Below are 13,451 nucleotides of genomic sequence, written 5' to 3'. Positions count from 1 at the left end.
ATTCATTCCCCTAATATTTTTCGGGAATCTCATATCTGTGATCTCTAGTCTTTGGTAAAGTGTTTTACTTCTGACCAAGCATTCAGATCCATAAGTTAAAACTGGTTTGAACACTGTCTTGTATATACAGCTAATTTAGTGTTCTAATTTCTCTCTTATTCCATATGAATTTATTAATTGACTTCCCACCATACCAGCTTTGCTGATTCTGTTGTCTATTTCCATATTTAATTTACCATCTTCACTAAAAATCGTGCCTAAGTAGCTGAAATGTTTTTCTTGTTCCACAGGTTCTCCATTCACAACACAGTTGACATTTTCAATGATTCTGCCTATTTTCATTGTCTTTGTCTTTTTAATGCTGACCTTCATATCATATCTATTACAACAGTTATTCAATTTAGTCAGAGAATCTTGCAGACTTCTAGCGGATTTATTTAGAAGTATAACATCATCTGCATAAAGCAAAGAGCTGACATTAATATCTCCAATTTTGATATCATGTTTAATACTACTTTCCTTCATAATGTGATCCATATAAATAATGAAAAACGGAGGGGATAATGTACATCCTTGTCTCACACCAGATTTAGCATTAAACCATCTTCCTGTACATCCTTCAATTCTAACGGCCGACTTACAACTCAAATACAGGCCAAGTATTGCTTGATATAATGCCCCCATTGACACCATATAACTGTAGCATATTGAATAGCTTCTCTCTTGGCACCTTGTCATATGCCTTTTCCAAATCGACAAAACTTAATTACAGATCTTTGTTATATTCCCATGCTTTCTTGACTATTTGTCGTAAAATGAAGATCTGATCCTGACAGCCTCTATTTGGCCTGAATCCAGCTTGTTCTTCACCAAGCTTTTCTTCCACAATTCTTCTCAACCATTTCTCAAGTATACTTGCATAGATCTTGCCAGGAACACTCAGTAGGGAAATACCTCTGTAATTCTCACATTCAGTTTTATTTCCCTTTTTACATATGGGTACTATGAGGGCTCTACTGCAATCATCAGGAATTTGTCCCTCTGCCCAGGCTTTCTGAACTATGCAGTGCAGCCACTGGAAGACTCTTATACCACCATACTTCAGCATTTCTGGTCGAATATCATGTACTCCTGCTGTCTTTCCACATTTCAAGCCTTTGATGGCTTTTTCTACTTCAATTATGGATATGTATTCCTGACTGCATGCCTGGTCAGTGTTTTTTACTACTGTGCTGTCATCACTGCTTGTTTCATTTAGCAGTTTTTCAAAGTAATTACTCTATACTTCTAGGATAACTTTTTCTCCTATTTTCATGTCACCTTTATCATCTCTAACTCCTTTTACAGCACTCTTTCCTCCATTCTTAAGCTTCTTTAACAACCTCCAGAATATTTTGCCACCTTCTTGATATTTATTTTCTATATTCTTGCCAAAGTCCTCCCATGACTTTTGTTTAGCTAGTTTTACACAGTGTTTAGCTTTCTTACATTTGTCTCTGTATTCTCTAAGAGCACAACCTGACTTATTTGCCAGGAACTTTTGATATGCTTTCTTCTTTTCCTTCACTGCCTCTTTAACTTCCTGTGTCCACTATGGAGTTCTAATTTTTCTATCCTTGCAGACAACCTCACCACATGCCTCTCTGGCTGAATCAATCAGGGTTTTCTTCAAGACTTTCCACTGAATCTCCAAGGTTGTGATTCCTGTTCTGAAACTCTTTCATTTTTTCTTCAATAATCTTGGTGTATTTTAGTCTACAGTTCACATCTGTGAGCTGCTCAACTTTTATTCGCTTTAAAACTTTCTTACATGTTATTCTTTTCAATTTTATCCTGCTCAAGACTAAATAGTGATCACTTCCAATTTCAAATCCTCTGTACACTCTGGTGTCCTACACCAGGGAGAAAAAATCACTATCAACAATAACATAGTCAATGAGATTTTTCTTATTCCTTGCCTCTTCTCTCCATGTGAATTTGTGCACATTTTTATGTTGGAACATTAGCATGGCTAATGTTCTTTCATAATTCGCTTTTGCTTTTCTTACCATACTCATTACTCTTCTGGCCTGCGCTTTATACCGTTCATGTGCCTGCCAGTCACCTTTCTCCTTAAATTCTCTTCACAGTTTTTTACTTTTTTGCAGCTCAAGCTTAATGGTGTTACTCATCCATTTAACCCCTACTTGATTTATTATTAGACTCTAGGTATACAGTCAGCCATTGCCATAGCCATACAGTCAGCCATGGCATATGCAATTAATAGACAAAAATAGTTGACTTCAGTCCTTGGTCTCTATAGAGGTGTCACATAATAATAATAATAATAATTCATTATATAACATTAGCTGCTACTCACTTCAGTGATCATTTATGATTATTTTTATAATAAATTATAGAAGCAACTGAAATCTTCATTACTTAGTATCAAGATAAATAAGCTATTGGTAATAATACTTTTATTTTTTTTCTTTGAATATAAAATGTTTCATACTTACCACTAATCCACTTGGACCAGCATCTCCTTTAGATCCTTTTTCACCTTGTGCTCCCTACAACATAATTATGAAGTTCAATTTTTGAGGATATTGGAATCAGACATTATTTTTCAATAACAACGATGAAAACTAAACATGGGAATATTATATTTCATATTACAAAATTAATGAACACACACATACAAAGAAAAAAAAAAGTAGATAGCAAAATAAAATCTCTTTGGTCATGATAACCAGCAGTATGATACATTCTCCAAATTTAAGGCAGGGTGGTAGAACTAAACAAATAGCCATTATTATTCTCTCATACTGGTTATAGACCTAAAAGACCTACAAATCTATACTAGACCTGTGTGAATAGGTAGTGTCAAATGAATGAATGAAGGAATGAAGGAATTCGGCATGAAATCTGGAAGAAGAAGAAGGCACTGTGGAGGTAGCACAAAATGAGTAATGGTTATAATTGTGTGTTGGGACAGGGCAACTAGAATTGCACAAGTGGAATGTTGCAAGGATATTAAGGAGCCAGTTGGAAAAGTATGAGGGAAGTAACAATGGCTATAAGAAAACTGGCAATACATGGGTTTTTCTGTATACAAATGCTAGGGGCATTAGGAGTAAAGGGAATGAGTTTGTGGCATTGATTGACTCAATCTATCCGAAGGTTGTTGGTATCAGTGAAACTTGGTTAACTGAGGAGGATGTTCTAACAGGGATAGAAATCAAATGGTATAGCATATTTTGGCAGGAGATTGAGATTTCTATGCTACTAAATGTAAGGTTTTAAAATTTGGGATCCAAAGAAGGGATTCTTCATATTCACTTGATGGGGGTTATGCTGTAAGAAGTGGAGGAAGCAAGGGATCTTGGAGTGATTGTGGATAGAGATTTAAAGTTCCGAGGACATAGTGCAATGGTTGTGAAGACATCTCAGGGAATTGCAGCAATGTTGAGGAGAACACTGACTATGAGAGATAAAAGTGTGCTGGTCCCATTGTATGAAACTTTGATCAGACCACATCTGGATTTCTGATTGATAGCAAAAAAAAAACTTCAAAAGAGTTTTTTTTACTATATAGCAAATAAGAGAAAGAATGATTATGATGGGATAACCTTACTCAGAACTGATGGTGGGAAAGAGACAGAAGCATAAGCAATAATTGAGCTACTAAGTGATCACTTTGCAAGGGTGTATCATCAGGTAGAGACTTTCCAGTTACTGATGTGTGACAGAGGCTGATGCGAGAAATGAGGTAGAGAAAGTGGAGGTACTCAATATCCTGAAAATATTAATGTACATACAGCACTAGGACTGAATGGTATATGTCAGCCTATGTGTTATGAGAAAGTGTAAGTGAAACAGCAGTGCCTCTGACAAAGTTGTTTAATCTAAGTTTCAGCTCTAGCAAGTAGAAATTTACAGACCAATTATCTCCAAAATGGTGGTTAAATGATTGGAAACATTTGTGGGTTGACAGGAATATGATACTCTATGGGCGAGAGCAGCACAGCACAGCTTTCTAAAAGCTGTGCTGCCCTAGTAATTTATTCACATTTTATAATAAATATGACAGAGAACTGGATAAAGTAAATGGACATGGAAAACTCATTATGTGGTTTAATGGAAGAAATACAACATATAAAAATAATTAAACAACACATTTAATCACTCCTATATTTCATCTCAGTCACTGAAAAATCATCAGAGAAATAGTATTAAACTTGCAAAAACATAGAGATTTGATCATTCAGGATTTTTTTTTGGGGGGGGGTGTCTGAGATGAGTGGTGTAGCTGGTGACAGGTTTGTGGAATGCTTCCTATAGGTATATGCTGAAGGTGTTTAGGTTATAGAGATTACTTGACAGGCAGAGGAGAGGGGACATGATGGAAACTTATAAGTTACCAAATGGATTTCTATAAGACTGGCACAAAAGAAATGTTTTAATACATGAAGAGTAAGGGGAGAACCAGCAGGTCATCCCTGAAAGTTGTGTAAGAGTGTGATTAGTATGTATATATTGATGAGATTCTTTGCTTGCAGAGTGGTAAATAAGTAGAATGGATTTACAGAGGTAGTTGTGAGTTCCCGATAGTCAGTAAGCTTAAGGAAAGGTAATAATTACTGTGTGAATAATGGCTAGTGTAGGTCTCCGAGATGAGTTTTTGATTCTATGGAGATACCCCATATAATAACAACAACAATAATAATATATAAATAAATTTTAATTAAATAATAACCAAGACTCCATAGCTCAGTCGGTATAGATGAAGCCCTTTGGTCGGAAAGACCTGGGTTTGATTCCCATCCATGACATGACATGATAATAATAACCACTTCAAATACAACAAATATACTTACTGTTAATCCATCTTTTCCAGAAGACCCAATTTCACCTCTTGCGCCAGGAACTCCAAGAAGCCCAGTAAGGCCACGCTCACCAGGAAAACCTCGTTCTCCCCTCTCTCCAGGTGGTCCTGCAATACCAGTTGATCCAGCAACTCCAGGTTCACCATCCTTCCCAGGTTGGCCAGGACTCCCAGAAAGACCAGGAAGTCCCTGAACACATAAATATAAATTACTGCACTCAAAAAAATTCCAGCTGTTGATATCAAATATATTACACATTAATAACAATGAGACAAAATTTTAATGAATGCTGATATAGCATAACAGTGAACATTTTAAAGCCAAAAGCTAATTCAAAGAAAAATGAAAAACATCGTCAAAAGCATTAGTTGGCGAGGACACTCATATTTTCGAAATGTTTTTATATAAAACATTTCATTAAAATAACTTTAATTGTATTATATATTCATGTAATATAAAATATAAAAGATATAAATATAAAACAACTAATATAAAAGATTACAATACCATATTAATAGCTGATTTCTGCAGAACATTTCCAGCTCACCAGAAATCAGCTATTAATTGGGGTATCACTTCAGCTTCAATAACCTAACTTATTTACGAGAGGTTTCTGAAAAGTAAGGTAACACAATTTTTTCTTGACGATGTTTAATAATAGGAAGTTGAAATTATATACCAAGAAATAAGTGAACATGCACTACTTCTCCACAAAGCCTCCAAATTTATTGATGCACTTGTCCCAACAATAGATCAGTTTATCAATACCAGTACTAAAGAAGTGAGTGCCCACAGCCAGTAACCAACATCACACCACCTGATGAACTTCCTCATCCATAACATGTGGGAAGGCTTATGTGTTGGCAATGCATGTTAAGTTATTTTCATGGTACTGATGACAACACAGAATGATAAGAAAATAATTAATATTTATATATTTTATTAATTATATCCTGGATATTAATTATATCCAGCATCTTAAGAGCACAAAAACAGTTTGTCACAGTATGCAAAACAACAACAATTTTATAACAGTGGGACTCGTTTAAAGAATTGTAACAGACAACACAAGTAACTAAAGTTCTAATTAGGTGTCATCTATATTAGAAAAAAGAGAGAAAAACCAGTATATTAATTAGATCTTAAAATGAGTGTCTCCCAGACTTTTCATAAATTTATACAGCCATACTTGTTGAGGCTTGGAATATGTTTTAAAGCTTCTGTTGATTTCAAAAACAATCTCTCTCTCTCTCTCTCTCTCTGACTTATGGCCTCTGTGTAGCACTTTTCTTTTCTTCCATTTGATCCTGTGTGAAGGGGTATCCAAAGTATGATCTGCCAGACCTGACTTGCCATAACAATAGTGTTAATGGTTCTTCCTGTCTGTCCATAGTAAGTCAGGTCACAAGAACAAGGCACTTCATAAACTCCTGGATGTGATAAAGAAGAAAGTTTATCCTTATATAAAAAGATGAGAGTTGCCAATTTGACATAAGGTTTAAATACTGTGTGTAAAAATACCATAAAAAATAAATTCCTCATCCATAGTGAAATGCCTTCCGGAAAGGTGTTTCTTGAGGGAGTCGAACCAATGAAAGTCTGAAGAGACTAAGTCCGGGCTGTGTGTGTGTGTGGGGGGGGGACGTGGCAGAGTTTCCCAACGATTACAGCATGACTACTCACATGTGGTGTGCATAGTGTGTGTGGAGTATGTGCTGCTTGGTTCTGAATTTTTTGCGCAGCGAAGATTGTTAATGTTTCCAGATCTTGACATCTTGTTTGCTCTCCAGAATAAAGTGATGAACTCTTGTTTCATCTATTTTGACTAGGCGAGTGAGAAAATCCTCACTTTTGTCACTGTATCATAACAGATTCTCAAGAAGCATCCCCATGCATGTTGCTTTGTGCTCCTTTGACAATTGTCGGGACACCTAGCAGGAGCACACCTTTCAAAAGCCAAGGATATCATGAACAATTTCATAAATAGTAGACTTGCTTAAGTTCACCACTTGTGCAATTTCACTCACCGGTCTTCAAGAACGATGTCCTTAATGCACAAGCACCCATCATGACAGAGTAGGATTTAAAACCACTTAGCTTAATTTACCAGTGTTGTCAATACTTCCTCACATTTTCAGAACATACAAAAATTCTGTGCAATGGAAAGTACAATATCATCAAAACAACCTATCTACATATCAGTACTAGAGAGGAGTTGAACAAATCCATTTATTTATACTGAGTCGCTAGCTTAAGTTAAGAACAATTTCACTACGTACACAATATAATTGGTGTTCTGTATTGAGTCAAGTATTTTCATGGAACCTTTAGGGGCGCCACCAGAATTTAATGGTTGGGCAGATTTGTGATTTGTATATGGTTATTAGCTGTTCAGAGGTAAAGTGAGTGAAAGAGAAATGCTAATCTGTTAGATGCTGAGGAAACAATAATTGCAATTTGCTTATTCCAAGAGAGGTTTGATGATACAGTAATCCCAAGAAGAGAGATGATCTTCTTGGGATTACTCTATTACAGGTGTTGTCAAGAATACGACTGCAAGATTATTTTTTGTGGGTGATAAGACAGAATTGTTTTCCTAGCATTGAAACCGACCAGGTTGTCCAAAACCCATTGAAGAATGGTCTAGAGATCAGAACTTATGGTAGTACAGATTCCAGTGATTTGTGTATCACATGGTTTATCAAATAAGAAGGGGGAGTATAGTGCATTGTCATCAACAAAGCTATGCACTGGGTCTATAGACCTTTGCGCCAGTCCTGATCAAGTCTTGGATACATCAACAAGTCAATTGGAGTTTGCAAAATTTTCCATGGTATGTGTCCACAGATGGGTGACATAAGTAAATTCTTTACTGATCGACAATGGCAGGATCCATACTGGTAATTGTTTATTAGCTGCGTGCTTTCAAGATAGCCTAGGAGTTGAATATTGATAGTTTGCTCCATTACCTTACAGAGAAAACTGAGTTTTGTATGGTAAATTGGATAGTGGTTTAATAGGAAGTTTCCTAAGATCCTTACTATCAAACTACCCAATTCCTCTTACAAAACTCAGTTTTCTCTCTAAAGTAATGGAGAAAACCACCAATATTCAACTCCTATATGACCTTGAAAGCACTCATTCAGTACATATATTTGAGTTAGAAGGCTGCAAATAGTACCATAGCCAAGGAAATGAGTAATAGAAGTTGTGAAATCATGTCACTTGATATTTTTATAATGCAATACAACTTGTTGGTAGGAGTAGCTGTGTGCATGCTGCTCCATGGGGAAGAAATTAGTGCCAGGTTATGGTCTAAATTACCTAAAGGACAAGCAACATTCACAGTGTACTTAGAAGGGTCACCAGTAAGGATGATGGAGGTTGTATTTGACTAAAGATGGGATGTGCATTATCCACTGGTAATAGCATACACCCCAGCATCTCTACCTACCTGATCTGTGCAGTTGGAAGAGGAAATACAACTAGTGTTGTGATCATTAAGATGCCCGAGGAAGATGATCTCACTGTTAGGAAAGTTAGAATGAAGAAAATCAACATTTAAATAGAGGTAATTCAAAAGTTCAGAATGGGTGGTGGCATTAGCAGAGCAATAGAAACAGAAGATGAATTTGGTGTATTAGTGGACAGGAAATTGAAGTTCAAAGGTCATATAGCACAAGTTACAAATACAACCAAGAGGATAATCGCAATGCTGGGGTGAAGGACATGTAATGGAAGTTACTTTGCATCTTTAGACGGCATCAACTGCAGACACTAAAGAGAAGAAGGGGGGGGGGATCATAGAGGTGTATAAACGTCTGAAGGAGTGACAGCTAAATTTTTCTCTCAAAGCATTGAGTAAGTAGAACAGTTTGCCTGTTGAAGTGGTGATTGCATCTAGCATTAATGAGTTTAAGAGAAGATGTGGCAGCTGGTGTAGATGATGTATGGCCTACTTCAATTAGTCCTGGACTCCCTGGAGGTCTCTGATAATAGCAGCAGTAATAGTAAGTGTTAACTTACTATTACTGCTTATGACTTCAAAGTATTTGTATATTGTGGAACCGTTTCAGTGCTTTTGTGGAAAATTATACTTTCATAATTATTTCAACTTGATTTTATCTTTTAAAATGTCCAAAAACATAAGTTCTAGTTGTTATTATTATTATTAAGATCTGACCTACATGGAGTCAGAGATTCACTGTGGGAGGTGCACACTATTGCACACAATGCTCATCCAGCTTTAAACCCATTCAATGTGTCTAAAATCACAACACACTCAGGCAATGCATTCCTCACTCTCCATGCAAAGAAGCTGCTCCTCACTCCTCTGCTCACACCGTCCTTATACAGTTTCCAGCAATGGCCTCTTGTTCTACCCCCCCCCCTTCCATTCTATGAAAAATCTCTTCCATGTCAACCTGATAACAACCCCTGACTACCTTATATGTCTCAATTACCTTATATGTCTCATCCCCCCCCCCTTCCTCCTATTCACGAGGCTTTGCAACTTACATTCTCTCAATCTGTCCTTGTACTTCACATAGACCACTGACAATGTTTGTGAATCTTCTCTGGACCCTTTCAAACATATCTTCATCACTATGAAAACCAGGCGACGAAATCTCTGCACAATAATCCACATGAGGCCTGATCAAGGCCTTATACAATGGATCATAACCTCTCTATTTCTGCATGTCAGGATCCTCTGCATCATTGTCATTATCTGATGTGATGTCTTCACATCTTGTGCAATGTAGCGCCTGAATTTCAGGTCCTTGTTCACCATCACTCCTAGATCTCTCATCTCCTCTACTTCCTGAAAAATTTCCCCACCAAGTGGATAATGCACATCCCATCTTTGCTTATCAAATCTCAAAACTTTACACTTTGCAACATTGAATAGAAAGTTCTTTACCTGCCCATTCATGCAATCTATTCAAGTCCTCTTTTAAAGCCATAACATCTGCTTGACTCTGCATTGCTCTCCCCAGTTTTGCATCATCTGCAAACAGCTGAATATCACCCATCTCAATATCATTAAAATACAAATTGAACAACAATGGTCCCAATACTGACCCCTGCAGTACACCACTAGTGACCTTCCTCTTTTGGAATATTGTACTCCCATATACAATGATACCTTTCCGATAGCCAGTCACTCATCCAACTCAGAAGTCTATTATCCTATTGTTGGCAATGTTTCTGACTCTACCACTATAAACACAGAACCATAATAATGGCCACAAAGATTGAAGTAATTAATTCCTCTGAAAAATGTGAGACAGTACCAATATCAATTGAGCCTTGTGCATCCCTTATACAACAGCAGTAAGGAGGAGAAGGCAGTGGTCAAATACGACAACAAAGATACTAAAGAGAACAGGATTTAATGCTCATGCTAAAAAAACTTTTGAAGAAGAGGAATATGTTGAAGAGAGAGAGAACAAACTTCCGATGTTGATGACTAAAGAACAGCAAGAAGCTTTCAAACTTTTGGAGTGTGCCATGAAGTTGTTTCTAGAAAATTATCCTGACAATGAACACAGTATTTTTGTGATCCAAGGAATAACAAACTTAGTTTCTATAAGGACATGTACCACTAAAAGAAGAAAGCAGCAGCCATTCAAACTTTGTTCGACATCTTGGAGAGTGGTGAAAAAACCTGCACTTGCAGAGGAAGCCGGTAGCAGTGATGCTACTAGAACGTTTATTTTCAGTCCAATACCAGGCAAAATTATAAACTTAAATTTAGGTAAATGTTAATTTCATTCCATACTAATTTTTCCTTGTTTCATAACCAATTAACTAGAATCTATTTCAATGTAAATAAAGTACTGAAGTATTCTTTACTCTTCTGTTTAATCTGTTTTTTTCTTCTAGGTAACACTCATGAAGATTTAACATAGATCATATTTGCAACTAAATATTTAAATGCAAAACAAGAATCTTGAAATAACCAATAAAAAATGCATGAATTGTAGCATCTAACTAGGACTGGGAGATATAAAACACTGATGTTCAGGTCACCACAAAGGAGTGTGCCAAATTTCAGTAAAGCCTACTCAACCAAATGCTATACTTTCATGTTGGTTGGCATGTCAGTGCCACAGTAGATATATCTCCCATCTAACAGATATTAAACCATCAGATTAGAGAAAACTATATTAGTTCACTTCTTCAACAAGCTATTGTGATACTATGAACCACCCGGTAGTAAATAAGTTTCAGTGCCTAGTTCAATAACATCACTTTCTTTATTGAAGGCCCAAAGAAGAGTAAAAGAGAAGAATAAAGAATATTTCAGATTTTTATTCTAATGACTTTACATTTAGTAGACATGGAAAGAAGAGGTGATATAGGAGAGATATTTAAGTTAGTGAGGGAATTTTTTCCAATGAAGCAGAGGGAGAGTGAGGAGAAAAAAACAAGGGCCCATTCTTGAAAGTCTTTTAAGAGTTAGCAAATAGAGGAGTATATTCTTTATTTTTTGCATAGAGAGTGGGAGATCAGTGAAATGCACTACTAGAAGATATCGTGAATGTCTTCACAGATATTGTGAAAGTACAGTATGATGCATATTAACTGGATGAGTAGAAACTACTGCAATGAGTTTGTTGCCTCTATGGTGGTAGTGGACTGTTAATAAAATGTATAAAATGAAGCAAATTTAACTGCATTAACCACACACAAAAACACCTATTACATGGAGTTTTACATTTACATTAACATTTTACTTAAAAGTGCTATATTATTTATGTAAGTGACAAAATAAAGCAAAAGTGTAAATTTTATTTACCTGAAATCCTCTAGAACCTTGTATACCAGCTGGACCTTTTTCTCCATGCTCACCAGGTAAACCTTGAAGTCCTGGAGGACCCATTAAACCTTCTTTTCCAGCATCTCCTCTCGGTCCAGTAGGACCAGGTATTCCAGGAAGACCATCTAAACCAGAATCACCCTGAGAAAGTGAAAATATTAAAAAAATATTCATTTATTATACTCCAGAATATATTCTGTAATAAAAATATTAATCCTTTAAGTCAGGGGTCGGCAACTAGCAGCCCGCATGCGGCCCAAACGTGCATTTTTGGTTGCCCATACTTACATAGCATGTGTCCCGTATGTTGAATTATTTAATACATTTTATAATATGAATAATAAATTAAAAATAATTTCATACCTATACTTCGTGATATCTCCCGTGCAACTTGGAAATACCAACAAAAGGAAACTTTTGCTGATATTATTGAAGATTTACAAACGGAATTTTCTTCAACAAGATTTGTGAATTTTATACAAAATAGCATCGAAATGCGATTATGTTTGAATGCTTTTAATGTGGACATTGATCAATGCTTACCAAAAAAAAAAAAAAAAATTTGAAGGATTAATTGGTTGCGCAAAGATGATAGTAGCATTTGGAAGCACCAACATTTGCGAATAAGCATTTTCTGCCATGAGTATTAGAAAAAATAAAATTTCTTCTCGACTGACTGATGAATATTTGCATGCTTCGATTCGAATTTGCACCTCAGGTTATAAAAGTGGATCTAGATAATTTTGGCTAAGGAAAAACAATCACAAAAGGCACATTAAGCAGGGAGACCTAATGTACATATTATGATGGATAGACTATATTACTTTGTTTTTACATGATAATAATTTTTCATTGTGTTTCATTTTCATATTTGTTTAACACCTCATACTTTAAATATTTCTGTGTTTTTTAAGATTGACATAATAAAAATTGATAATAACGTAAGTATTTTTTTTCACTCACTATTTTCTCTTAAATAAACACTTGCAGCACGATTATTAAAAATAAAAGTTGAATGTGGCCCGTGAGTCTGAAAAGGTTGCTGATCCCTGCTTTAAGCTATAATATATTACTAAAGCGTTAGAAACATCGACCGCTAGAGGGATTCGTGGTCATATGTGTGTGTGTTGAAAGCTCCTGATAAGATAAGTGTTATTTTAAGTTATCATTGATAAAATTACTTGAATATTACGTAGTTTTGTTTGCCTTGCGTATCTTAGTGCGTCTGTTTGTGTGTTTTTGGTGTTTCATTTTATAATTTGATAAAATACGTTAGAAGTAAGTATGGCTCCCGTACGAAGGAAAATGGTGGCCAGTAATGGTGGTTCGCCATCTTTATTCAAGAACGGTAATATAAAGGAGATGATTCAGTGTACTATCCGTGAGATGTACGCTTTGCGGAGTGCGGTCGGAGTGTGGTTAGATGATAATAAAGGAGTGAATGTGTGTAGAAAATGTAGGGAAAATGAGGAATTAAAATGTATTTCGGGTCGTGAGAGTGATATTTTTGTCAAACTTCAGAATGAAGAAAATAGTGATATGACAAGAAATGGCGAGGTTGTACCAGAGAACTGTGAGAGTGTGAATGATAGTATTAATTCAGAGCATATTAATGGTTTTACAGAGAATAAAAAAGATGAGATAGATGCAATGAGTGAGATCGCATTGTTGAGTGGTGCGATACAAAGGGCAAAACAGCAGCTAGAGCGTATGAGCAAAAGTCGACAGAATGAACCAGCCAATAATAAAAAGTATGATAG

General features: G+C 36.0%; 1 protein-coding gene across 1 annotated transcript in view; it reads right to left on the bottom strand.

The window, feature by feature from the left end:
• The window catches only part of LOC150098992 (uncharacterized), a 700,419-nt gene that overhangs the window by 272,094 nt on the left and 414,874 nt on the right, over positions 1-13,451 (bottom strand). The window contains exons 26-28 of the mRNA XM_090405788.1: positions 11,671-11,832; positions 4,860-5,057; positions 2,499-2,552 (exon numbers count right to left, since the gene is read on the bottom strand). Of these exons, the coding sequence (XP_090261914.1) occupies positions 2,499-2,552; positions 4,860-5,057; positions 11,671-11,832 (414 nt within the window). The remainder of the gene's footprint in view (positions 1-2,498; positions 2,553-4,859; positions 5,058-11,670; positions 11,833-13,451) is intronic.

Source organism: Typopeltis vanoorti, chromosome 15 (assembly GCF_054136105.1).
Source record: "Typopeltis vanoorti isolate ZY-2024b chromosome 15, IOZ_Tvanoo_1.0, whole genome shotgun sequence".
Lineage (NCBI taxonomy): Eukaryota > Metazoa > Arthropoda > Arachnida > Uropygi > Thelyphonidae > Typopeltis > Typopeltis vanoorti.
This window is presented reverse-complemented; position numbering and strand designations above follow the sequence as displayed.